This window comes from Saimiri boliviensis, chromosome 11, assembly GCF_048565385.1.
Source record: "Saimiri boliviensis isolate mSaiBol1 chromosome 11, mSaiBol1.pri, whole genome shotgun sequence".
Classification (NCBI taxonomy): domain Eukaryota; kingdom Metazoa; phylum Chordata; class Mammalia; order Primates; family Cebidae; genus Saimiri; species Saimiri boliviensis.
The window spans coordinates 102,660,235-102,687,805 of NC_133459.1; the positions used below are offsets into that span (position 1 = coordinate 102,660,235).

Here is a 27,571-nt window from a genome sequence, read left to right on the forward strand (position 1 = left end):
GGAACTACAGGCGCGTGCCACCAAGCCCTGCTAATTTTTGTATTTTTACTAGAGATGGGATTTCACCATGTTGGCCAGGCTGGTCTCAAACTCCTGCCCTCATCTGATCTGCCCATCTCAGCCTCCCAAAGTTTTGGGATTACAGGCATGAGCCACTGCACCTGGCTGCTAATGTATTTTTTGTAGAGATGGCAGTCTTACCATGTTACCCAGGTGGTCTTGAACTCCTAGCCTCAAGTGATCCTCCTGCCTCAGCCTTCCAAAGTGCTGGAATTACAGGCATGAACCACCATGCCCAGCCCAAGAAGTTCACTTAAGAGTTTCTTTATACTGGCTTTGGCCTAAAAAAATACTGAAAATAGATTTTCATGGAGGGAAAAAAAAAACCTAGCTTTTTAATAAGACTGTTTTATATACTTTTTTACATTGGTCAAGTACATTATTTTTACTAAACAGCATTGTTTCCCACTATACATCCATGGTTATGTATAACAAAATGCCACTGTCAATTAAGATTTTAAAAACTTAACTTCCATAAGAGGATTAAATTCTAATCTATGATTCATTTAACCTACTGTACAAACACTAGGTAAAGTAATCTAACAAGCTGCCAAAGAACACATCCCAAATAGTAATCACAGATGATGAAGCACCTTACAGGACACCTCCACCTTGAAACACGTGAGTGTCCAGAGAAGTATTAAAGCCTTAATAATAGACTACTGAAGGTTAACTATTTACATTATTCTAAAAATATTTTAAGACGTGTTACAGTGCTATAAATTCTTCTTTTAAGGAAAGAAGTAATAGATTGTTTCCTTACCGTATTCTGAAAGGAAAAAAATACATCCATAGTAACTAGTGGTCTGCTGATTTTTTCCTTGAATTTTTAAACTCCAACAAAGCATTACTTTGCAAAAAGTCCTTTAGCCCAAAGTCAGTGTCTCTGTTTTGATCTCTTTGTAAAAGAACTCTCTGTTCATCCATTCTTTTTGCCTGAGATCGTAAAATAAGGCTGAAAAAGTCTTCATCTGGTACTGTCGGACCCTTTGTGGTAGCAGGTGGCGGAGTACATCTTTGATCATCTAACCTGGATCCCTAAAAGTTTATGAGAAAGAAATTTAAAGACATACTGTGGGAAAAAAAAAAGCATGAAGCTATGTAATATCTCTGTCAGTCATAACAAGAAAATGCAGTTGTAAGCTATTTTTTTGGCTTCTCAGAAATTAATCTTTAGACCTCAAACTACATAAAATTCTTTTTAAAAAATGAATTAAGTATAGCTGCTTCCATAAGTATAGCTGCTTCATGGGTTTAGTATGTGCATTATATTAAAGTCATACTATTTTAATTATAATTGGTCACAAGGAATAATCTGAGACAAGGTCAACTGTGTATAACAGTTCAAGATTATAATCTAACAGGCATCAACAGTGCAACAACAAATCTTTAGAAGTATGTACAAAACCCATGAGGAACCACATTTAAAAAATCACATCTTAGGCTAGGAGACAGCAAACTATAAGCCAATTCCTGCTTCTGTAAATGAGGTGTCATTTTCATTTCTCCATCAATACATTTGTTTATATATTGTCTATATGGCTGCTTTCCTACTAAATGGCAGAGTTGGGCAGTTGCAACAGAGACCATATGGCCTGCAAACTGTAAAATATTTTCTATCTGATCCTTTACAGAAAAAGTTTGCCTGCCTCTGTCTTAGGCAGTTAAATCTGTTAAGAAATAGCCCAAACTGAATTTTTTTTTTTTAGACGAAGTTTCGCTCTGTCACCAGGCTGGAGTACAGCGGTGCAATCTCGGCTCACTGCAACCTCTGCCTCCCAGGTTCCAGCGATACTCCTGCTTCAGCCTCCTGAATAGCTGGGACTACAGGTGCCTGCCACCACACCCAGCCAATTTTTTATACTTTTAGTAGAGACGGGATTTCACTATGTTGGCCAGGATGGTCTCGATCTCCTGACCTTGTGACCCACCCACCTTGGCCTCCCAACGTGTTGGGACTATAGGTGTCAGCCACCATGCCCGGCCTATGATTCTTATATTAGACATGCTACTCATCAAATAAAAAGTACAAGCAGTAACAAGTATACACCATAGTTTCTGGCATTGTAGCTCAATAATAAGAATAAAAGTGTGATAGCTGATATTTGAGTACCCACTACATTGTTGGGGATAGTGACAAGCACATAGATCCCTCAACATTTACTCCCACAACCCTCAGAGGGTACAGTTAACTGCCCTCCTAAGTCAGTGCTGCCTCCACACATACCCTGCTCACTCATTTCTCCTTCGCTCAGTTGATAATTTCAGTGTCCTCCAATTAACCCAACACTTGAACACTTCAGTTCCTAGACTTCTGATTTAGTGTTCTCATCCTTCACTTCAGCCTTAACCATCTGGCTCCCCTGGTTATAGTCTAGCCTCTTGTTATATCCACAGAAATGCCTTTTCCAGTTCTTTGCACATTCTTTTCTTTGCCCACTTTTGAATCAAGTTGTTTTCTGTTGAGTTTTAGTTCTCTATATATTCTGGAAATTGATCCCTTACTGGATATGTGATTTCCAAATATTTTATCTTGGGTTGCCTTTTTTTTGAGACAAGATTGCCAGGTTGGAGTGCAGTGGCGCAATCTCAGCTCACTGCCTCAGCCTCCCGAGTAGCTGGGATTACAGGCACATGCCACCACGCCCAGCTAGTTTTTGTTTTGTATTTTTAGTAGAGATGGGGTTTCACCATGTTGGCCAGGATGGTCTTGAACTCTTGACCTCGTGATCCACCTGCCTTGGCAGAGGCTGACAGAGCTCCTTTCTGTTTTTGGAAGGAACAGTTTGAGAAGGCATGGTGTTAGTTCTTTAAATGTTTGATAGAATGCACCAGTAAAGCTATCAGGTCCAGGGCTTTTATCAGGTTTTTGGTTACTGATGCAATCTCCTTTTACTATGGGTGTATTTTCTGTTTCTTCATCATTTCTTCTTGGTAAGTTTGTATTTCTAGTAATTTGAATCTTCTTTTAAAATTAGTCTGTCTAGCTAAAAGTTTGTCAATTTTGTTAATGTATTTTCAAAATGTCTTGGCTTTATTGATTTTCTCTATTTTTTTCTGTTCTGCATCTTATTTATCTCTGCTATAATCTTTATTTTTCTTTCCTTCTGCTAGTTTAGGGTTTTGTTCTTCTTTTTTTAGTTCCTTGTGTTGTAAAGTTAGGTTGTTGACTCGAGATCTTTTGTTACTGTAACATTTACAGCTGTGAATTTTCCCCTTGGCACTACCTTTGTTGTGTCCCATACGTTTTAGTATATTTTTTTATTTGTCTCTATTTTACAATTTCCATTGTGATGTCTTTCATGGATTAGTCGTTTTAGAGTCTGTTTAATTTCCACAAATTTGTGAGTTTTCCCCATTTTCCTTTTGTTACTGCTTATTTTATCCCATGGGGTCAGAGAAGGTACTTTTTATTTATGTTTTAAATCTATTGAGAATTTGTGGCCTAACATGTGGACTGACCTGAAAACGTTCCATGTGCACTTAAAACGACTGTGCATGCTGCTGTTGTTGGTAGAGTGTGCTATATACACACGTTAGACCTAGTTGGCGTACTCTGTTGTTCAAATCCTCCATTTCCTTATCTTCTGTGTAGTTGTCCTATCCATTAATGAGCATAGGATACTGAATTCCTCAACTATTTTTGTAGAACTATCCATTTCTCCCTTCAATTCTGTTAATTTTTGCTTCAGATACCTTGATGATTTGTTATGTATCTTTAGTATTCCTTGAATCTACTGGGACCACTGCTACTTTTTACTTCACACCTTTCATTTCTTTATTTCCCTTCCTACAGCCTAGATTCTAAAGTCCATTATTAAAACCACTTCCTGGCACATGTCTTCAAACTACCAGTCTCTCCCCTATATCCAGTTCTCCTGGTAAAATATCAATCTTGGTTTATCTCTCTGCCTCAAGCAGCTGGTTATGACTGGATAAAATACACAGTTGCACTCACCAGTTTTACTTCCAGTGACTGAGCTTCAGGTGGGGTTTTAAAAATTTTTTTGAGATGGAGTTTCACTCTTGTTGCCCAGGCTGGAGTACAATGCTGCAATCTCAGCTCACCGCAACCTCTGCCTCTCGGGTTCAAGTGGTTCTCCTGCCTCAGCCTCCTGAGTAGCTGGGATTACAGGCATGCGCCACCATGCCCGGATAATTTTTTTTTTTTTTTAGATGGAGTCTCACTCTGTCACCTGGGCTGGAGAGCAGTGGTGTGATCTCGGCTCATTGCAACCTCCGCCTCCCGGGTTCAAGCAATTTTCCTGCCTCAGCCTCCTGAGTAGCTGGGATTATAGGTGCCCACCACTATGCTCAGAGAATTTTTTGTATTTTTTTTTATAGAGATGGGGTTTCACCATGTTGGCCAGGCTGGTCTTGAACTCCTGACCTCGTGATTTGCCTGCCTCAGCCTCCCAAAGTGTTGGGATTACAGGCATAAGCCACCGTGCCCAGCCTAATTTTGTATTTTTAGAAGAGACAGGTGATCCGTCTGCCTCTGCCTCCCAAAAGTGCTGGGATTACAGGCGTGAGCCACTGTGCTGGGCCTCAGGTGGGTTCTTAGCACAGCACGGTATTCTTGATACTTTTCCACAAGTTTGTTTCTCTAAGTCAACTATTTCCCACTTCCATTCTCTTCAAATTTATAGTGTTCCCCAACCCCAATCTTAATGAATGACTCTACTTCTTTCTTGGGTGAGAAAATAAAAGCAGCCAGAGAGAATTCCTACTTGCTCCCATCTCCAAATCTATACTCTGCTTTCTCTCTGTCACCTACATAAAAACTGTTCTTCAATTATCCCAGACTCACCTACATCACTTGACTCCCTTCTTTACTTGACTATTTCTGTCTGTAAACTATGTTATCATCCAAAATAAGAAAAAAATTTTTTTGCCTTATACTTCTTTTCTAGCTAATGATCCACTGAACTCATTAAAGTTTTCTGTATTTACTGTCTCTCACGTCCTGTTTTCTCACCCCACTCAATCCTTTGTCCCCACCCTGCCACTGAAACAGTATCTTTCAAAATTATTAATAAAACTCCATGTTACCAAATCTGGTAGGTTCAGATATCATCTGACTCAGGTTCTTAGCAACATTTGCCACAGTTGAACATTGCTTAAGATACATTCTTCACTTGATTTCCACCACATCACATGCTCGGGGTATCCTTTGAACTCTCTGGCTATTGCTACTTTGGCAGCTCATCTTCCTCCATCTAACTAGTAAATTCTGAAATGCTCAGGGCTTAGTCTTGGACCTCTTTCTGTCCTATTCTTTAGGTAATTTCTTTCCAGGGCTCTCCCAAATTTATTCTCCCTTGGGCTCCAAATTTTACATCAAATTGCCTATTTAACACCTCTACTTCATTGTCTATGCCAGTCTCACCTGCCATTCCTTGAACAGGCTAACAGCTTACCAAATTGAACATGTCTAAAACAGAACTCTTGCTTTTTCTCCCCAAACTTGTTTCTCCTCTAGTCATCTCTGTTTCAGTAAATAGAACCATTCATTTCCCAGTTGCTCAAGGTATAAGTCATTCTTGATTCTCTCTTTCCCTGAAACGCTTTATCCAATTTATTAATAGGTCCTGCCAACTAACCATAATATATAACTGATATAATAACTAATAATACAGCCCTGTGCTGACTACTTCTCACTGCCACCACTCTAGTCCACATCACCAATATTTTTTGCCTGCATCACTATACAGTCTTCCTGGCTGGTTTTCATACTAATAGCCTTGCCACTCTACATTCTTCTGTCAGTAGCCAGCATCCTTTCTGAGGACACTTCCAGTACATCCTAATACATCTAAAACACAAGACTTCATTGTGGCCTCCAAGAGCCTATATGATCTAGGCCCTGATTACCTCTCCATCATTTTGTACCACTCTTCCCCTTCCCCTGCTCATCCCATGCCAGTTACATTTGCCATTCCTTGAACTGGCTAAGCTTTTATATCGAAGAGGGGACTTGCTGCCTCTGCATGGAATATTCTTTCTCTAGATACTCACATGGCTGACTGCTTCACTGCATTCATGTCTCTGTTCAAATGACAATCCACAAACGTCTTCTCTAACCACCCTATCTAAAACAGACACTCCCCCTCTACCAGCACCACCTTTGCTTACCCACTATTCCTTTATAGTTCTTCATAGCAAGTATGATTACCTAATACAACACACATACACACACACACACACATTCTCTCTCTATAACACACACTTGTACCCACTTCTGTGTCCTAAAATGTAAGATCCTTTAAAAATTTAGCATATCCTCAATGCCTAGAATAGCTCCTGAAACGTAATCAGTGTTCAATAATGATGGACAATTAAAGCCTCTAATACAAAATAAGCCCTTCCTGAATGAGAATTATAACACTGCCAATGTTCTTCATGATATCTGAGCTGTATGCAGAATGAAAAAAACATGCAGACATACTTGACATTTTACAAGGATGTCAAAGAAATCTTCATCAGCATCTTTGTTGTCATTAGTCATCAGGTGGCTAAGTACTGACTGGCTGTTGTTTTGTGTTAGACGAAGCCCTGGCAAATTACTGAAACTGGCCCTCTGGTCATCCAGACGGCGGCTCTGTGAGCTGGCGAGAAGGTCCAAAAACTCATCCGTATTGGGGGATACCACAGGAACAGATGGTGCTAAGAACAGACGAACAAAGACAAAGGTTAAAAAAAACCCTAAGCACATTTATTGTATACCTAGATCTTTTTGGCCTTGCCAGTCCCAGTACCTGCCCTGCCCTCCAGCTGTAGCGCTGACACTGACGTTAGATAGGTGCGGTTTTTATTGGTGGGAGGGAATAATGAGCCTCAGAGTACTTCAAATGACCCACTTGGAGGTTACTCAGATTTGGTTGTATTTATCTGTTTAATGCTCACTCAAAATGTAACTATAAGATACGTGACTAGATTTTAGAAGGTGAATGAACTGTTTTTCTTACATCATCTTTCAGACCAGGATGTATGAGACGGTGCTTTTTTATTCCATGCCCTGGATACAAATCATTTAGTAAACTAACAGTTAAGTGCTGCTGGCAAGTCTTGGTCTATGGTGTAAGAAGCCTTTTGGTAGCTGAAATAGAAAAATTTAAGTACCCTATTTTAGTCCTTTCTAAGTCAGCCAGGCCTTAGCCTCAGCCTTGGCCATAGGTTCCTCTTCAGTCTGTCTTCATTTTTCTTTTTTGATCCAGATATGAAATATTGACATTTTATATGTAATCACAAGGTATGTATAACTATCTTTCCTCCTCATTTTTATTTTTAAAAGTTATATTTAGGGTGGGCATGGTAGCTCATGCCTGGAATACCAGCACTTTGGGAGGCTAAGGCAGGAGGATCACTTGAGGCCAGGAGTTCAAGACCAGCCTGGACAACACAGCAAGACCTCGTCTCCACAAAAAATAAAAAAAAAATTGGCTGGGCATGGTGGTGTGTGCCCGTAGTCCCAGCCACTTCGTAGGCTGAGGTAGGAGGATCGCTTGAGCACAGGGGTTCAAGGCTGCACTGACTATGATCATGCCCAGGCACTCCAGCTTAGCTAACATCAAGATCTTGTCTCTAAATAAATAAAACCAGATTTTATTTATATATATATGTTTTAGACATAGGGTCTAACTATGTTGCCCAGTCTGGAGTGCAGTGGCTATTCACAAACACAATCATTGCAAACTATAGCCTTAAACTCCTGGCCTCAGTGATCCTCCCACTTCAGCCTCCCAAGTAGCTGAGATTACAGGCATGCAGCACCACACCTGGCTCACAGTCACATTTTCCTCAACAGATTTTTCAAAGAAAACTAGGGAGGTAGTATGATATAGTTATGAAAGCACACTGGACTAAAAACACAGATATACTTCAGGGAACTGAAAAAACCTTGTTTGAACTGTATAAACAGCATTTCAGATACACCTGGATTCAGGCTCATTTATCATATCTCTTATGATGGGAACTAAATTCTCAGAAATAAATCACAAGCATATCGAAGAGAATTATTAAAACTGGGGGAGAAAGAGATGACTTACTTTTTAGCATCATTTTGGGGGGAGTAGAAGAAGTTGCTGTTGAAGCTGTATGGCAGTTCCTTTCTTGTAAACAACATCTCTGATCATCCATCCTATTGCTTTGAAATCGGCTTAATAAGTCAAAGAACCCTTCATCGCCAATAGTATCTGCACTGATTTTCTAAAATATTGAGAGGAAGTCCAGTTCATTTGAAATATTCCAGTATTATCTTTATATCATCAGTGAACATCATGATGCATTCAAATGCAAAAGGTAAACGATGGATTAAAATAAAAATAAATTAAAAATATAAATTGACCTTTTATTTTAAAAAAGAATACAAGATGGAAAATATTGGTAATAAAAGGCTATTTTAATCCAGCTAACAAAAAGCACTTCTAGTTTTTAATTCCTGTTTCTAAGGCTAAAGAAACATATCTCAGACTTAAGAGAACTGCTACAGATACTGAATTATGCAAACACTGGTGATACAGAGGCCTGTACTTCAGGCTCCACATTCAGTTCTAAACATTATATACAGTGGAATTTTAGTATACTTATCTCTTTGTAAGAGCTGTTAAAGAAAACAGGTATATTTTCCTAGCATAGTGATTTCTAAGGTCTTTTTATTATAAGATTTGAAGATCTTGAAAAAATACAAACTTCAAATAAATGAATATTTGTGAGGAGAGGAAGACCTATATTCTTCATTTGGAAGGCTTCAAAATTAAAAGGATGAATGCAGTGCTTAATACGAGTAATTATTACTTTTTTCATAATGATGTGTTATAATAAAAGCACATATACAAAAAATGTTATGGGCCTGAGTAGAATAGAGGAACTAACTTTTAGGAGAAGTAGGGAAAATTTCACAGCACATCTTTGTGTCAGCTCCTTAAGAATGAGTAGGCATTTGCAGGTGAGAGATGTTTCATACTAGTTAATATGCAGTCCAAAAAGTTTGTAGTTTTTTTTTTTTTTTTGAGACGGAGTTTCGCTCTTGTTACCCAGGCTGGAGTGCAATGGCGCGATCTCGGCTCACCGCAACCTCCGCCTCCTGGGTTCAGGCAATTCTCCTGCCTCAGCCTCCTGAGTAGCTGGGATTATAGGCACGCGCCACCATGCCCAGCTAATTTTTTGTATTTTTAGTAGAGACGGGGTTTCACCATGTTGACCAGGATGGTCTCGATCTCTCGACCTTGTGATCCACCTGCCTCAGCCTCCCAAAGTGCTGGGATTACAGGCTTGAGCCACCGTGCCCGGCCTAAGTTTGTAGTATTAAAGAGATGATGAACTGAAGGGTAGGGGTAGGTACAGAGGAGGAAAGAGGCCTTTGTAAGCAATACTAACAAACGTAGACTTTATCCTATGTGAAATAAGATGAGCAATGGCAGTAGTCAATTTTAATCTGTTTTGTTTAGATATAATAATGGAGGCAGGGAGATCAGTTGCAGGTACCTATTGAAATCTAGGTAATAGAGTAAGAACTAGGCTAAGACATGGTAGTGGATTTTTTTTTTTTTCTTTTTTCTTTCTTTTTTTCTTGAGAAGTCTTGCTCTGTCATCCAGGCTGAAGTACAGTGGTGCAATACTGGCTTACTGGAACCTCTGCCTCCTGGGTTCAAGCGATTCTCCTGCCTCAGCCTCCGGGGTTTCACCATCTTGGCCAGGATGGTCTCAATCTCTTGACCTCATGATCCACCTGCCTTGACCTCCCACAGTATTGAGAATACAGGCGTGAGCCACTGTGCCCATCCGATTTTATTTTTTATTATTTATTTTCTTTGAGATGGGTCTCACTCTGTCACCCAGGTTGGACTGCAGTGGGGCAATCTCAGCTCACTGCAGCCTCTGCTTCCCAGGCTAAGGAGTCTTCCCACCCCAGTCTCCTGAGTAGCTGAGACCACAGGTGTGTGCTATCACACACAGCTAATTTTTTGTATTTTTGGTAGAGATGGGGTTCCACCATGTTGCCTAGGCTAGTCTCAAACTCCTAAGTTGAGGAGATCTACCCACCCTGGCCTCCCAAAGTGCTGGGATTACAGACATGAGCCACTGTGCCCAGCAGAGAAATGGGTTTGGAAATGGAAATACCTTCTTTGTAACTTACTTTGATCCTTTTATCAGATTATAGGGTAGCTGCATTAGGGATTTCCTGATACTTATGAGTAAACCCATGATATTTTAATTTCTAAGTAAATTAAACAAACTGATTGCTATGATCATTTTACTTTTTTTTGAGACACAATCTCACTCTGTTGCCCAGGCAACAGTGTTGTGCAGTGGCATGATCTCAGCTCACTGCAACCTCCACCTCCTGGGCTCTGGGACCATAGGCACACAACACCATGCCCAGCTGACTTTTTATTTTTTGGTAGAGACAGAGTTTAATCATGTTGCTCGGGCTCATTTTTCATCAAAAGTTTGTAGTTCTATCATTATAGTTTCAATAATGTGATTAATAGAAGTAGATGCTAACAGACACACTTCATTCTAAACTAATATTTAAAAATCCTTGAGCATCTGAATTTAATTTGTTCTGTCTTCTGAGCTGAGTAGAGGGTAGTTTTACTGGGAGACAATGCAGTGAAATAAATGGTAGTATTTTTCCAAACAATAGTTATTCAAATTAATAATTGGCCAAGCGTGGTGGCTCACGCCCACAATCCCAGCACTTTGGGAGGCCAAGGAAGGTCAGTCACTTGAGGTTAGGAGGTGAAACCCCATCTCTACTAAAAATACAAAAATAAGCTGGGCATGGTGACCCCACCTGTAATCCCAGCTACTTGGGAGGCTGAGGCAGGAGAAATGCTTGAGCCCGGGAGGCAGAGGTCGCAGTGAGCTGAGATTGCGCCACTGTACTCCAGCCTGGGTGACAGAGTAAGATTATGTCTCAAAAAAAAGAAAAAAGTAATTTTTGTCCAATACAAGGGAGCAATTTATCTACTAAGATAGTAATTACCATTTCTAGTTTTGAAGAAGATAGAAAAGATAGGCAACTATGAATACAAAGACATTTTATGTTAAATGTCTAAATTACTAAAAATCCAGTATGAATACAAGAAAACCCAAATGTAGGTACTCAAACAACAATACTTGAAAAAAAAATCTATTTTAAACGTACCCTCTGAGAATTTGGAATTCGGTGGTCGATAGAGTTACTGGCATCTTGGAGAACTTTAGTGGAGGAATTAGTTTTGTATTTTTTCCCCTTCAGTCTGTTGACAAAGAGTAGCTTTGCAGAAGGTTTGGCAATAAGAGGTTTTTGCTTAGCAAGAATTTCACTGTTCCAGTTCTGTACCTAAAAAATTACAAATGGAAAGGTGAAAAAACATCTCCCAAACCCCAGCTCTCTTCTGGTTTCCTGTAATATTAATCTGACATATTCACGTATTTACTATTGGGAGAGAGAGGAAGAATTTTATATCTCTTTTAAAAAAAGATATTTTGGTATACTGCGCTATTTTCAAGAGCTTATGCCCAGTGCATGCTGTGGATTCCTCATTATCAAAATATTAAAATGCTGGTTTTTAAGAACCTAAAATAAGAAAGCAAGGTTTGCCAAAACCATATAAAAATAAAATATGAATGGTCAGAGAAGGAGCCAAAGTTTTGCTCTAGACGTGAGTTACTCAAAAAATCTGTTACAACTGGAAATTTTAGATGTAGAATTTTTAAACATAAAAATTAATATCTAAAAAATAGCAGTAATTTTTAATAAAATGGTTTATGTTTTTATGAATATCATACTACATTATCAATAGGCAAAATCAATTTATAAAGGTCTAAATCTGGCTTAACTAATAGCTCTGACATTTGCAGCTTAAACATTCAGTCTTAAATGTTTACAAGTAACTCTAAAGGTTCATGCCATGTAGTAACTTTAGTGACACATTTTTTCATAGGTAAAATTTACAGTCAAATGCACAGATTTTAAGTCTGACTGGCTGTGTGTGTGTGTGTGTGTGTGTGTGTGTATTTGTTGCTGTTTTTAAAACATGTAGCTATAAGTGAACCAAGCCATCGATTCCTTTTCACATAGAGGTCATAAGGGAAAATTATTTACTACAGTGATTTCATGGTCTCTTGTTTCGAAAAAAGGAAAATGGTCCTTGATGTGAGAATATAAAGCTACACCCAAAACCCAAGAAGAAAATTAAAAATGTTTCCTATATATTTATTTGAACCTCTCAACAATACTGAAAACAAGAATAGAGGGCGAAGCAATGTCTTAAAAACTGTGAAGAAAAATTATTTCTAACCAAGAATTCTATAGTCAGCAAAATTATCAAATGTGAGGTTAATAAAACATTTTCACATATCCAAGTTCAGGCATCGAAGCCTCAAAAGTTCCCTCCCACTGCATACTCTCCCAGGAAGCCTCTTAACCTAGAAATCTTCCTTTTTCCTTACATATGCTTCTTTACTTTGTTGAGAATAATGAAATAATGAATTCTTTGACAGCTTATTATGAGGAAATGAAACCAATACAAAGAACTAATTCCACTTAAACGTATTTGAAATTAAAGAGGGCCGGGCACGGTGGCTCAAGCCTGTAATCCCAGCACTTTGGGAGGCCGAGGCAGGTGGATCACGAAGTCAAGAGATCAAGACCATACTGGTCAACATGGTGAAACCCCGTCTCTACTAAAAATACAGAAAAATCAGTTGGGCATGGTGGTGCGTGCCTGTAATCCCAGCTACCCAGGAGGCTGAGGCAGGAGAATTGCCTGAACCCAGGAGGCAGAGGTTGCGGTGAGCCGAGATCGCGCCATTGCACTCCAGCCTGGGTAACAAGAGCTAAACTCCATCTCAAAAAAAAAAAAAAAAAAAAAAAGAAAAATTAAAGATAAAATTTTATCACTTGACTCTTAGAGAATTACAAAGTCTAATCTGGTCAGCTTCTTGCATAACACTGCTAGTACCAGTACATAAGTAGGCAGAAGATAGATTATTTTTGCTACTTATTAGTATGTTCCTAAAAGAAAAACATAGACTAAAATTGCCTTAAAAGCTTTTTTAAAAACATTAATATGTGGATTTAACAAATTTATATTTGAGAACCACTCAGAGAACAGCTGGACATTTTGGGAGAATCACAAAGTCCTTTAAAAATTACTAGAGTTGGCCGGGCGCGGTGGCTCAAGCCTGTAATCCCAGCACTTTGGGAGGCCGAGGCGGGTGGATCACGAGGTCGAGAGATCAAGACCAACCTGGTCAACATGGTGAAACCCCGTCTCTACTAAAAATACAAAAAAAAATTAGCTGGGCATGGTGGTGCGTGCCTATAATCCCAGCTACTCAGGAGGCTGAGGCAAGAGAATTGCCTGAACCCAGGAGGCGGAGGTTGCGGTGAGCCAAGAACGCGCCATTGCACTCCAGCCTGGGTAACAAGAGCGAAACTCCGTCTCAAAAAAAAAAAAAAAAAAAAAAAAAAAAAAAAAAAAAAAAAAAAAAAAATTACTAGAGTTTCCAAATAACTCTGTGAATGACTGGAATAAAAATATCTTGGATTCTTTTTTTTTTTAATTTTTATTTATTTATTTAAGATGGGGTTTCACCATGATGGCCAGGCTGGTCTTGAACTCCTGACCTCAGGTGATCCACCCACCTCAGCCTCCCGAAGTGCTAGGATTACAGGCGTGAGCCACCGCGCCCGGCTTGGATATGATTCTAACACAATTTTATATGTTGGTTTTTTGAAGACTATTCACACATAAACTATCACTATTGAAATATATGCTATTATTATGATAGGGCAGAAGAATACTTAATAACATGGAAAGATGTTCCTTTTTGTTTCTTTTGATTCTTTTTTTTTTTTTTTGGAGACAGGGTCTCACTCTGTCATTCAGGCTGGAGTGCAGTGACACAATCATGGCTTATTGCAACCTCCACATCCCAGGCTCAAATGATAGTCCTGCCTCAGCCTCCCAAGTAGCTGTGACTACAGGCATGTGCCACCAAGCCCAGCTAATTTGTGTGTTTGTGTGTGTGTGTGTGTGTGTGTATGTATGTGTGTGTATATATATATATATTTTTTTTGGTAGAGACAGGGTTTTACCATGTTGCCCAGGCTGGTCTCAAAATCCTGGGTTCAAGTGATCTGCCCACCTTGGCCTCCCAAAGTGCTAGGGTTACAGGTATGAGCCACTGTGCCCAGCTGGAAAGATATTCTTGATAGAATTACCACATATTATAGTGTCTACAACATCCATATGAAAATGCCAGATGAATAGATGCCAAAATAACTGTAGTTACTATCAGGAGGCAGGATTACTGATTATCTTGATTGCTGTGTTCATATTTTCTAAAGTTGCTATAATGAAGATATTTTACAAAAAGTATCTTAAAAAATACATCACAGCTGGCGCAGTGGCTCACAGCTATACCAGCAACTCAGGAGGCTGAGGCAGGAAGATTGCTAAAGGCCAGGAGTTCAAGACCAGTTTAGACAACACAGTGAGAGACTGCCTCTGAAAAAGGAAAAAACTTAGCCAGGCATGATGATGTACGCCTGTAGTCCCAGCTACTGGGGAGGCGGAGCCAGGAGGATCACTTGAGCCCATGGCTCTACTGCACTACTGCACTCCAGCCTAGGAGACAGAGAGATCCCAACTCTAAAATAAATAAGTAAAATAAATTTAAAAATACACGCAAAAGAATAAGAGCCTATTTGACAATGTAATATTCAGTTAAAAGGAAATGGAAGAAAGTAGCCTTGATGTGTTCTTGAGTCACCTGTTTCCAATTATGAAGTCCCTTCCCTTTTACTACGCACCACCTCCCCCAAGACAAAGCCTAGGGAAGATGTATCTTCAATACAAAAGTACTTGTTTAAAAAAAAATGCTTTTCAAGAATGCAGCTAGAAAAACAACTCTCCTCTTAATCATAAATTTGATTCATCTTGGCAATAATGTTGCTATGAAGTTGGGGAAAAAGACTTTGTTTTGAGCTTCCTGATCTCTTAAAAAAAAAAAAATACATTTACATGGTAAATGATTCAAACTGTTCAAACTGATACATAAAGTATTTCTAGCCTAACCCAGACACTCAGTCCTCTTCTCAGAAGCAGTAATTGTTAGCCAGTTTCTTACATATTCTTCCAGGAATGTTTTTTGAATCTACAAAGGAAATATATGCAGGCATTTTTCTTAAAACAGATGGCAGCATACTATATGCATTCTTTTTTTTCACTGTACTTTTTCTGATTTTTTTAAAGGCAAATTTTTAAGTGACATCTACATAGGGCAAGCCTTATTTAAATTATTTCATTAAATTAAAAGTTACTAAAACATTTTATAATAGTTCATGAAATTTAAAACATAAAAACTGCCACCCACCTTTTCCGGGGTTAACTTCATAAGTTCCATATTTTCCATACTATGCCGGCGTCCCAACTTGGGGCGTACACCTTTAAAAAAAATCAATTCAGATAAACCAAGGAGTACCTAAGAGTACAAGTTCATCATCATTATATCATTCAATTCTAAAGTCTGATACACAAACCCATATGAAAGGAGAAAACATGGACAAGTATGTATTCTTCTAAGAATAATAACTTTCCATACCAGCTACACAAAAATAGAATATACATTCCCCTCTAAAATGCTTTGATGTAAGGAAGTTACAGTTTGGTTGGAAAACTCTCACTGGTTACTAAATTACCCTTTACTTTGAAAAAGGCATTTTATAATAACTGGTTTTATACTATCCATATAGTTTCAAATATAAATTGTAGAGCAGTTTACTCCTTATAACATAAGGAAAAGGCTGTAGGCCTTCGATTGTGTGAAAAGAATCAAACTAGCACCCCACTACTATGCTGTTACTCCTTTCTAAGTTACCCCTTTCCATTTAAAGATCTCATTAGAGGACAGACTTACTACCAGTCAGAAAACAAGTAAACAAGACCTCAGTTTTTTTCAGTAAAGTTATTAGAGAATTTCCATATCCATTCAATCTTTTAAAATATTTAGCACTTATTTTAAAAGGCATAAGAAATAACTAATACTTAGCTTAAAAAAATGAAACATTTATGAACACATTAAACTCCCCTTGTGTAACTCCCCTCGTAATTTCCCTTGTCTTCCCTGCACTTTTATGCATTTTCATTACAAATGTATGTATCTCTTACAAATATAGCATTTGCGGGTTTTGAAACATTTATAAATGGTATCATACTATATGTATTCTGCAACTAGCTTTGAGAAGTCTTATGTCTGTGAGATTCATCCAAGTTATATGTATACCTTAATTCATTTTCATTGCCTTTTTAGGCAAAGGTTTTATAATAACTGGTTTATACCATCCACACAGTCTCAAAAATAACAGACTGTAGAGTGGACTAGGAAATTATCCATTTTACTAGTGACAGATATTTAGGTTGCTTCCAACTTTTTGCTATGATAAACAATACTACAGATACTCTTGGAAATGTCTCTCAGTGTACATGAACAAGCATTTCTTCCAATTTGGTGGATATCAGGAGTATGTAACTGGGAGTGGAACAGGAGTGGAACAGCTGGATCATACAGTTGGAACACTGAACAGTACACAAATAGCTCATAAATATATGAGAAGATATTTGACTTCATCTCATCAGCAAAAATCACAGTGGAGTACTGTTAGAAACCTATGAGGTAAACAAAAGTTACTACCAGTATTGAAATGATGTGCAGTAACCTCACCAGAATGTTGCTGGATTGTACTTCAGAGTATACCAATTTCTATCCCATCAGTACCACATAAGAGTTTCCATTACCTCACATCATTTTATTTTATTTATTTAATTTATTTATTTATTTTTGAGACGGAGTTTCACTCATTACCCAGGCTGGAGTGCAATGGTGCGATCTCGGCTCACCACAACCTCCATCTCCTGGGTTCAAGCAATTCTCCTGCCTCAGCCTCCCGAGTAGCTGGGACTACAGGTGTGCACCACCATGCCCAGCTAATCTTTTTTTTTTTTTTTTTTTTCTTTTCTGAGATGGAGTTTCGCTCTTGTTGCCCAGGCTGGAGTGCAATGGCGCGATCTCGGCTCACCGCAACCTCCGCCTCCTGGGTTCAGGCAATTCTCCTGCCTCAGCCTCCTGAGTAGCTGGGATTACAGGCACACGCCACCATGCCCAGCTAAATTTTTGTATTTTTTTTTAGTAGAGACGGGGTTTCACCATGTTCACCAGGTTGGTCTCGATCTCTCGACCTTGTGATCCACCCGCCTCGGCCTCCCAAAGTGCTGGGATTACAGGCTTGAGCCACCGCGCCCGGCCTAATTTTTTGTATTTTTAGTAGAGATGGGGTTTCATCATGTTGACCAGGATGGTCTTGATCTATTGACCTCGTGATCTACCCGTCTCGGCCTCCCAAAGTGCTGGGATTATAGGTGTGAGCCACTGCACCCGGCCCCCTGACATCATTTTAATACTGGTAGCAATTTTTGTTCATCTCTTAGGTTTCCAATGGTACTCCACTGTGATTTTTGCTGACGAGATGAAGTTAAATGTCTTCTCATATATTTATGGGCTATTTGTGTACTGTTGGTTATCATATTGGCTAAGCTGGTCTTGAACTCCTGACCTTTGACCTTGTCCATCTTTGACTCCCAAAGTGTTGGGATTACATGCATAAGCCATCATGCCTGGCCAGTCCCTGACCTCTTTTTTGAGAAGGGGTCTTGCTTTGTTGCCCAGGCTGGAGTACAGTGGCACAATCACGGCTCATTGCAGCTTTGACTTCTTGGGCTAAGCGATCCTGCCACCTCAGCCTATCAAGTAGCTGGGACTATAGGCATGCAACACCATGTCCAACTTATTTTTGATACAGTCAGGGGTCTCCCTATGTCACCCAAGGCTGGTCTTGACTCCTGGATGCAAGCGATCCTCTTTCTTCATTTCCTTTTTTTTTTTTTTTTTTTTTTTGAGACAGAGTCTCACCCTCTTACCCAGGCTGGAGTGCAGTGGTATAATCTTGGCTCCCTGAAAATGCTGCCTCCCAGGTTCAAGAGGTTCTCCTGCCTTAGCCTCCTCAGTAGCTGGGATTACAGATGCCTGCCACCATGCTCAGCTAACTTTTGTATCTTTTTTTTTTTTTTGAAATGGAGTTTTGCTCTTGTTACCCAGGCTGGAGTACAATGGCGCGATCTCGGCTCACCGCAACCTCCACCTCCTGGGTTCAGGCAATTCTCCTGCCTCAGCCTCCTGAGTAGCTGGGATTACAGGCACGCGCCACCAGGCCCAGCTAATTTTTTGTATTTTTAGTAGAGACGGGGTTTCACCATGTTGACCAGGATGGTCTCAATCTCTTGACCTCGTGATCCACCTGCCTCGGCCTCCCAAAGTGCTGGGATTACAGGCTTGAGCCACCGCGCCTGGCCTAACTTTTGTATCTTAAGTAGAGATGGGGGTCTCACCATGTTGGCTAAGCTGTGATCCACCTGCCTTGGCCTCCCAAAGTGCTGGGATTACAAAGGTGACCCACTACACTCAGCCAACCTTCTTCATTTCTAGTAAGACCTTTTGCCTTAAAGTACTTTTTATCTGATATTAACATGCTATACTGGCTGTCTTTTGGTTAGTTTTGCATGATGAATCTTCTATCCTTTTACTTTCAGGCTTATTATTTATATACATATGTATACATATAATTTACATATACTTTTAAAATAAAAATTATATATACACACACACTTTTTTTTTTTTGAGATGGAGTTTTGCTCTGTCCCCCAGGCTGCAGTGCAGTGGTGTGATCTCGGTTCACTACAACCTCTGCTCCCGGGTTTAAGCGATACTCCTACCTCAGCCTCCCGAGTAACTTGAGACTACAGGTACATGCCAGCACGCCCGGCTAATTTTTGTATTTTTAGTAAAGACCGGGTTTCACCATGTTGGCCAGGCTGGTCTTGAACTCCTGACCTCGTGATCCATGGGCTTGCACCTCCCAAAGTGCTGGGATTACAGTTATGAGCCACTGCCCCCAGCTTACTTTTCTTGTATTGTTCTTGTCCAGTTTGGCTATCAGGGTTACATGGTTCTCAGAAAGACTGACAAAAGTATTTCCACGTATTCAGTTGCCTATAAAATTTTTGTGTCAAGTGTTATTAGTTTTCTTAAGTGGCTGGTTTATCTCACTTGTAAAACCATCTGGGCCAGGTATTTTCCTAGTGGGAAGATTTTAAGTTAATTATCTAATTTTTAAAATAATTTTAGCCATTAGCATGCCATTCACATTACATTCTACCATTAGATCAGTTTTGGCAACTTGTTTTTCCAGAAATTGCCCATTTCTCCTAGATTTTCAAATACTTTGTCATAACGTTATTCAGAATCTCTTTTTAATCTCTGCCTATTTATTATGCCCCTTTTGAGCAATCCTGCTGTAGATGTAGTCAAAATTAAACAATTTGTAACCAAATTTTGACTTGAAAAAAAATCTCTACTGAATCTTTAATTTTATTAAATTCTGCCCTGTATTAATTTTTGCCTTCTTTCAGTTTTTACTTTTTAAGCTAGATATTTAGCTCACTTTCAGCCTTTTTCCTTTTTAAATACAACATACACTTTGCTCTAAGTACCAATGTAAATCATGTGCCACAAAACTGAAACAGTATTTTTATAATTCAGTCCTATTTTTCTTTTCTTTTTTTCAAGAGGGATTTTTGCTTTTCTTGCCCAGGCTGGAGTGCAATGGCGCGATCTAGGCTCACAGCAACCTTTGGCTCACTGCAATCTCCACTTCCTGATTTTCCAGCAATTCTTCTGCCTCAGCCTCCCAAGTAGCTGGAATTACAGGCATGTACCACCACGCCCAGCTAATTTTGTATTTTTAGTGGAAATGGGGTTTCTCCATGTTGGTCAGGCTGGTCTTGAACTCCCAATCTCAGGTGATCTGCCCACCTCCAGCCTCCCAAAGTGCTGTGATTACAGGCATGAGCCACTGAGCCTGGCCTCCTAAGTTATTTGCTAATTTTAAGATTTCTTTTTCAACCTATAAGTTACTGAGAAGTGTGTTAAGTTTTCAGATGAATGTTGTATATATTATCTTAATTTCTAAATTAATTGCACTGTGCTCAGGGCATGTGTGATGTAGATGTGATACAAATACTTTTAAATTTGTTGAGATTTGCTTTATTGTCAATTTTTTGTGAATGTTTCATGAATGCTTAAAAATAATGTGAATTAGCGCCGGGCGCGGTGGCTCAAGCCTGTAATCCCAGCCCTTTGGGAGGCCGAGGCGGGTGGATCACGAGGTCAAGAGATTGAGACCATCCTGGTCAACATGGTGAAACCCCGTCTCTACTAAAAATACAAAAAATTAGCTGGGCATGGTGGCGTGTGCCTGTAATCTCAGCTACTCAGGAGGCCGAGGCAGGAGAATTGCCTGAACCCAGGAGGCGGAGGTTGCGGTGAGCCGAGATCGCACCATTGCTCTCCAGCCTGGGTAACAAGAGCGAAACTACGTCTCAAAAAAAAAAAAAAAAAAAAAATGTGAATTGAGTGGTTAGGTATTTCCATTAAATTGGTGGTTTTCACTTTTAAGCTGTGACCCCATATTAAAAAAATACACGTATATACCTAGGACAAACATACAACAAAATCTTCACACAACAGTTTTATATATACATATACACATATGTGTGTAGATTTTTGGGTTTTTTTGAAGGTAGCTTCTCCTCTGTTGCCCAGGCTAGAGTGCAATGGCACACAATCATGGCTTACTGGAGCTTCGACTTCCTGGGTCGAAGCTCCCACCTCAGCTTCCCAAGTAGCTGGGACCACAGGCTCATGCCACCATGGATGGCTAATTTAAAAAAATGTTTTGGAGAGATGGGGGTCTTCCTAGATGCCCAGGCCAGTCTCAAACTCCCGGGCTCAAGCGGTCCTCCGAAGTTCTGCGATTACAGGCATAAGCCAATGCCCCGGCTCCTGTATGTGTATTTTTAATGCTAGCTGCAATCCATGGGCTGATTTTATAACTCATTAAAGCATCAGAGACATAGTTTGCAAAATATTGCATTAGATGAAGCCTATTAATTGTGTTGGTCAAATCTCTATTTTATTATTGATACCTGACTTCTCACTGATTTTTATCTATCAATTATTGAGGTGTGTTAACATCACATTAAGACGTAACTATCACATAAGATGGATTCTGGAGCCATAGTGACTAAGTTTAACTTCCGTCTCTACCACTTACTTCACAGGTAACCCTGGGAAATTTACCTAACCTCTCTTGCCTCCATTTCTCCATCTGTAAATTAAGGATAACAGAAACTTAACTACTAGAATTGTTTTTTTTTTTTTTTTTTTTTGAGACGGAGTTTCGCTCTTGTTACCCAGGCTGGAGTGCAGTGGCGCGATCTCGGCTCACCGCAACCTCCGCCTCCTGGGTTCAGGCAATTCTCCTGCCTCAGCCTCCTGAGTAGCTGGGATTACAGGCACGCACCACCATGCCCAGCTAATTTTTTGTATTTTTAGTAGAGACGGGGTTTCACCATGTTGACCAGGATGGTCTCGATCTCTCGACCTCGTGATCCACCCGCCTCGGCCTCCCAAAGTGCTGGGATTACAGGCTTGAGCCACCGCGCCCAGCCTAGAATTGTTACAATTAAATGAGTTAAAACATGTAAACCACTTAAATCAGTGCCTAATACATCACAAGCACTCAATAAATGTTAGCTTTTTTTTTTTTTTAACCCCCTCAGGCTACCTAACCATTTTTGTTATTTTCATTTTCACTTGTTACTCTGTAAAGAACTGAACCCTGGGCACTACAAACTTAGAGGACAGAAAGATGGAGAGGAGAGAAAAGAATACAGACAAGAGTGGCTGACCAGAAAAATACAGAAATCCTGAAGGCTGAATGAAGAAAGTACTCTCAGAAGGGAATGATTGGCTATAGAAAACATTGCTGAAAAAAATCGAGTGAGCTGACATTGATGTATTTGGTAAAATGAAGGTCTGTGGTAACCTTGAAAGGTGGTTTCAGAGTCATGGAGAAGGCAAAGCCCAACGGGAGTGGGTTGAAGAGAGAATGGGAGGCAAGGAAGTAAAAACAATGAACAATTAGTATCTTTCCAGGTTTTGTTATAGAAAGGAACAAAGGAACAGGTCTATAGCTAGAATGGTCCATGAAGACAAGCGACTGTTTTTGCTTTTTAAAGATGAGAGCTCTTATGGAATAACCTATATGAAAGTTCAACACAGAAAAACTTTTTGGCCCATCATCTAACCACAAAGCATGCAGTCACAAATTATTATATGGCTCACACTTCAGAACTTTTCACTAAATATTCTTTAAAAGTATAAATCAGATGAGTAGTCAGTAATACCTTTTCCCTTTTTTTCATGACTTTAAAGAAAAAAAGTGGAAAGAGAAAAGGTAGATTTATCACTGACTTTCAACTTCAAAATATTTGTCAGTAGTTTTTTTTTTTTAGACTGAGAATTTCTCAAGCTTCGGAAAATGATCTCATACAGAATCACATACCGATGAAATTAAAAAATGTGAACCTAATCTTATTCCTTTTATTTCTTAAGTAGACTTTTTTCACTCAAAAAGAGACATTATAGCAAGTTTCCTCTCTATAGAAATGTCAAACCAAACTGGCACCTAAGCAAAGTTTCCTAAAAATAGATTTTGCCACCAAAAAAAAAAAAAAGAAAAAGAAAAATAGAGTATCTTAGATTTTCTGAATTAAAAAAATAAAGTCCTAAGAAAGTTCACCTTGGAAGTGAAATGGGGGAAAAAGAACTAAACGAATCAAATATGTAAAACTGTATGAGATAAAAAGAATAAACAACATTTAAAAATTTTGGCACCTCCACATTTATAAATTTTTGAATGAGCTGATAAATTTTTTTTTTTTTTGAGACGGAGTTTCGCTCTTGTTACCCAGGCTGGAGTGCAATGGCGCGATCTCGGCTCACCGCAACCTCTGCCTCCTGGGTTCAGGCAATTCTCCTGCCTCAGCCTCCTGAGTAGCTGGGATTACAGGCACACGCCACCATGCCCAGCTAATTTTTTGTATTTTTAGTAGAGACGGGGTTTCACCATGTTGACCAGGATGGTCTCAATCTCTTGACCTCGTGATCCACCCGCCTCGGCCTCCCAAAGTGCTGGGATTACAGGCTTGAGCCACCGCGCCCGGCTTGATAGAGAATTAAAATGTATTTTTACAAAAGAAAAGAATGATACCATCGCCATTCCTAAGTTCATGATAAAAACTATAAAATATTGTTTTCCATTTACAAATTATATATTACATATAATTACATATTTATGCTTACAAATTAACAGAGCTGTGTACAACAATAAAAAATATAAGTTGATCTTCCTATGTTATGTATTCTCTCTGAATATGGCAAACTTGTGATAAATAACTTTAAATATTGAGGATAAAAAAATTGGGTTTTAAAAGTCCTATTACTTACCATTCAAACTGCTATCGATTTCATTATTTTCAGACATTGTGGAGTTATTTGTGCTGTAGCTCAGACCAAGAACCATTTGAAGATCTGAGAGATTAAGTCGTGCTGTTAGTTCACCGCTTTTATCCCCAACCTACAACCACAAACATTTATATTTTACAGTAGTACTTACAGACAAAGAATGAAGATTATTTGTAAATGTAGGGAAACTACAGCTGGAAGAAAATATAGAGAAATGAAAATAGTATATTAGAATTATGGGACTGAATGAATATTTTTTTTCCATGAATAGTTTTTCTTAAAGAATATAGAAAGAAAAAATAATTTTCTAAAATATCACAATAGGACAGCTAATTGTACTCTTAATTCTTTACTTGTCTAAACATTAGATGCTCTTGTTCTCTGGCATCATACTAATAACATAGATTATCCTGGCCACATTAATTTGGTATATGAATAAAATTTCCTTATTTTATTTCCATAGTATAATAGTTAATGTTTATTAAGCCAGCACCAGACATTATGCTAGGCACTTGTAATATATATTATCTCTAATCGTTATAACACTTTGCAACCTAGATATTATTATTCTCCTTTTGCATATGAGAGAAATTGAGGCTCACAAAAGGTTTCCAAGCTCAAACAGCCAGTGAGTGGCAGAACTACAACAAGAAGCCGTCCTTGATTCTAAGAACCATGCTTTTCCTTCAATACCATGCTACTTTTCTCCATGTAGACATTGGGGTAGAGTAGAGGCGTATTTTAGTATTCTCCTTCCATTTCCCCATGCCCAGCCTTACCTTCCTATCTTCCTACAGCAAAGCCAACACAAACATAACTGTGATCTGTACCTCAAAATGCTTTGTGGGGTTCTATGCCAAGAGAATGATATATAATCAAATTTATTATTCAGCCATATGATCAAACTGGAGAAATAATAGGGTTCCCTTTCCCAACCACTAATTTGTAAATTATAATAGCACAGACAGCATTTTCTTTTAGTTTCATACCTCTCTTGAAATTTCCAAGTGCTTTTCAGCAAAATGCATTGCTTGATCATGATTTCCTAGTGCTGTGTATGCATTTCCTAAGCTCCAACATGCTCTTCCTTCGCCAATTCTAAAACATTATTCAAAACAAACATGCTGTTATTTGAAAAGAGGTCTTATGTAGAGAATAAAAGCTATCTAGCAGGAACTAAAGGTATAAAGAAACCTTTGGATTGATTTGGTCTTTCATATAAAGAATATGCTATCATATTATAGATATATTAAGCTACCCAGATTTTTTTAAAAAAAGTATATCCACATAATACTAAACACATAGTCAAATATTAGAAAATAGAAAAATTCTTTTAAAATATGAAATATCATGATAAAGTAATAAATCTCAGGGATAGGTATTCTGGTCCACTACCCCATTTTCTTTCTATAACAGCCCTACCAGGTAATCATCCAGTGTGTTTGAGCAGCAGGGGGGTCTCACTACCTCTTGAGGTAGCATACTTCATTTTGAACTGCAAGGAAAAGTTCTCTCTCTCATTCTTAGGTTAAAAAAAAAATCTGTCTTCTAAAGCAAACATTACAAACTAAATGCTGGCAAAAATACACTTTTTTTTTTCATACAGTAAAACAAAACAACTGAATTAGCTACTAACGTTTAAAAATCAGATTTCATATAAAACTCAGCACTTCCAGCTTCTCTTTAAAAGACAGGAAGATCTGGACATAATGGATTCCTATTCCTGCCTGGCAACAATTAGTTGGACTTGGGTACCAGGCATTATCTCTTAAGTTCACCACAATTCCCATACTTACGCAGTCAGGAAGACTTTTTTTCTGGCGATGGAGTCTCACTCTGTCACCAGGCTGGAGTACAGTACGCCATGATCTTGACTCACTGCAAACTTTGCCTCCCGGGTTCAAGTGATTCTCCTGCCTCAGCCTCCCATGTAGCTGGGATTACAGGCACGTGCCACTACGCCCACCTAATTTTTGTATTTTTAGTAGAGTCGGGGTTTCACCACGTTGGTTAGGATGGTCTCGATCTCTTGACCTCGTAATCTGCCTGCCTTGGCCTCCCAAAGTGCTGGGATTACGGGTGTGAGCCACTGTGCCTGGCCCATCAGGAAGACTTCTGAAGAGGTAATTGAGTTTGGGACCTAGTCACTGATCTTGGGTCAAGGGCATATGGAACCAGACTAATCCTCTATCACAGACTAGCCCTTCAAACAACAATATATAGAGGATATCACTGAAACAGAGAATTCCTTAAAAGGGATATTAAGGAAAATAAAGGAAAAGAAACAAGGAAAAATTCTAGGGATTCAATAACGCATCTATATTTTACCTTAGTTATGGCAAAAAGATGTAGAACATACCTATCATTCAGCTCTTGAGCAATTGCTAAGTGCTTCAGATGATAATCAATGGCCTTTTCATAGTCTTGAAGTAAAGTATATGTATTCCCAAGACTGTAACAAGACTGTGCTTCTACAGCTCGGTCTTTAAGCTGTCGAGCCAACAGTAGTGTCTTCCTACAAGAAGAAATTAATTCTTACAGAATGATCATTCTCAGTTTGGGCTATAAGAATAAAAAAATAAAACTCGTTTTTCCTCTCTGCTGCCTTTGAATCTCTGAGAGCCTAATTTTCATATCCCATACTTTTCTCCATTACTTTTAGACAAAATGAAAAGATGTTTTTGAAACACAGAAAGCAGAGTCAAGACTTACTTGTAGAATAAATTTGAGAATCCTAACAATTTACCCAAGAAATAATGAAACATGACAAGAGTTTCTAGAGATTAACATAATTATCTTTAACAGTAAAAAAAACTTTCCCTTTAGAATTGACAATAGCTAAAAGAGGCTTTTGTCCACATAACACCTGTTTTTCAGTCACACTGTCACCTTTGCATTGTCAAAATTTAAAATATTTAGGTAAAATTCTTATGTGTAGGGCATTAGTCACAAATTCATGAAAAATACTAAATACTGCATTTAAACCTTACCCAAATTCCACCTGTGTTATTGTCAGTGAAAAGCTAGCATAGCAGTTAAGACCAGAGATCTTGGAGCTACACTGGGTTTAAATCCTAACTTTGCCAAATTACTAAGCTAAGGGCAAAGTCACTCAACCTCTCTGTATACCAGTCTCCTCATAAATAAAATGGGGGAAATACCTCGAAGAACTTCTGTGAGGATTAAATGAATATATATAAAGTGCTTAGAATAGCTCTTGTGCATAGTAGATACTATATAAATGTTAATGTGCTATTTTATTATCAGTGCTTAAACCTACAGATGCTTTTGGATTCAATAATTTAAATGACTTTCCCATCATTTCTGTCAAATAGTATAATTACTTCATATCATTTATAACTGTATGACAAATTACTCTATGGTAACATAGTTTTTTTTTTTAAGCAAACAAATCTAAAATTACATATTTAATGATGATATCTTCTAATCAGTCACCTTGGAAGGCTATCTACTTATTCAAATGTTGCCTGTCTTTTCAAATATTTTTTGAAAGGTTTTTGGAATTGCCTTCAGATCCTGTGGCATAACACTTTCTGGCATATCATTATTCTTTGATGGTATAGTTGATTTGTAAATGATCAGAAATCTTTTTGGAACCAAATTCAATTACTAACATAAGTTTATCAAACTACTGCTTTGTATCCGTAGGGCTATGGATCTATAATGTTATATCAGTCTTTTTGTTTGGCCCTGAAAACAATTCCAGGCTGGGCGTGGTGGCTCACGCCTGTAATCCCAGCACTTTGGGAAGCCGAGGTGGGCTGATCACTTGAGGCCAGGAGATCGAGACTAGCCTTGCCAATGTGGTGAAACCCCATCTCTACTAAAAATACAAAAATTTGCTGGGCGTGGTAGTGGACACCTGTAATGTCAGCTCCTCAGGAAGCTGAGGCAAGAGAATTGCTTGAACCCAGGAGGCAGAGGTTGCAGTAAACCAAAATTGTGCCATTGCACGATTCATCCAGTCTGGATGAAAAAAGCAAAACTCTGTCTCAAAAATAAAATAATAATA

The 27,571-nt window shown here is 38.8% G+C and overlaps 1 protein-coding gene across 2 annotated transcripts in view; it reads right to left on the minus strand.

The window, feature by feature from the left end:
• Nucleotides 1-363: 363 nt before the first annotated feature.
• Nucleotides 364-27,571, minus strand: part of GPSM2 (G protein signaling modulator 2) — a 52,660-nt gene continuing 25,452 nt past the window's right edge. For both annotated transcript variants that reach the window (XM_010343976.2, XM_010343975.2), the window contains 8 exons: nt 25,898-26,053; nt 24,528-24,636; nt 23,521-23,650; nt 15,433-15,503; nt 11,213-11,389; nt 8,109-8,268; nt 6,509-6,726; nt 364-1,098 (listed from right to left, as the gene is read on the minus strand). In XM_010343976.2, coding sequence (XP_010342278.1) covers nt 859-1,098; nt 6,509-6,726; nt 8,109-8,268; nt 11,213-11,389; nt 15,433-15,503; nt 23,521-23,650; nt 24,528-24,636; nt 25,898-26,053 — 1,261 coding nt within the window. In that variant the 3' untranslated portion in view covers nt 364-858. The remainder of the gene's footprint in view (nt 1,099-6,508; nt 6,727-8,108; nt 8,269-11,212; nt 11,390-15,432; nt 15,504-23,520; nt 23,651-24,527; nt 24,637-25,897; nt 26,054-27,571) is intronic.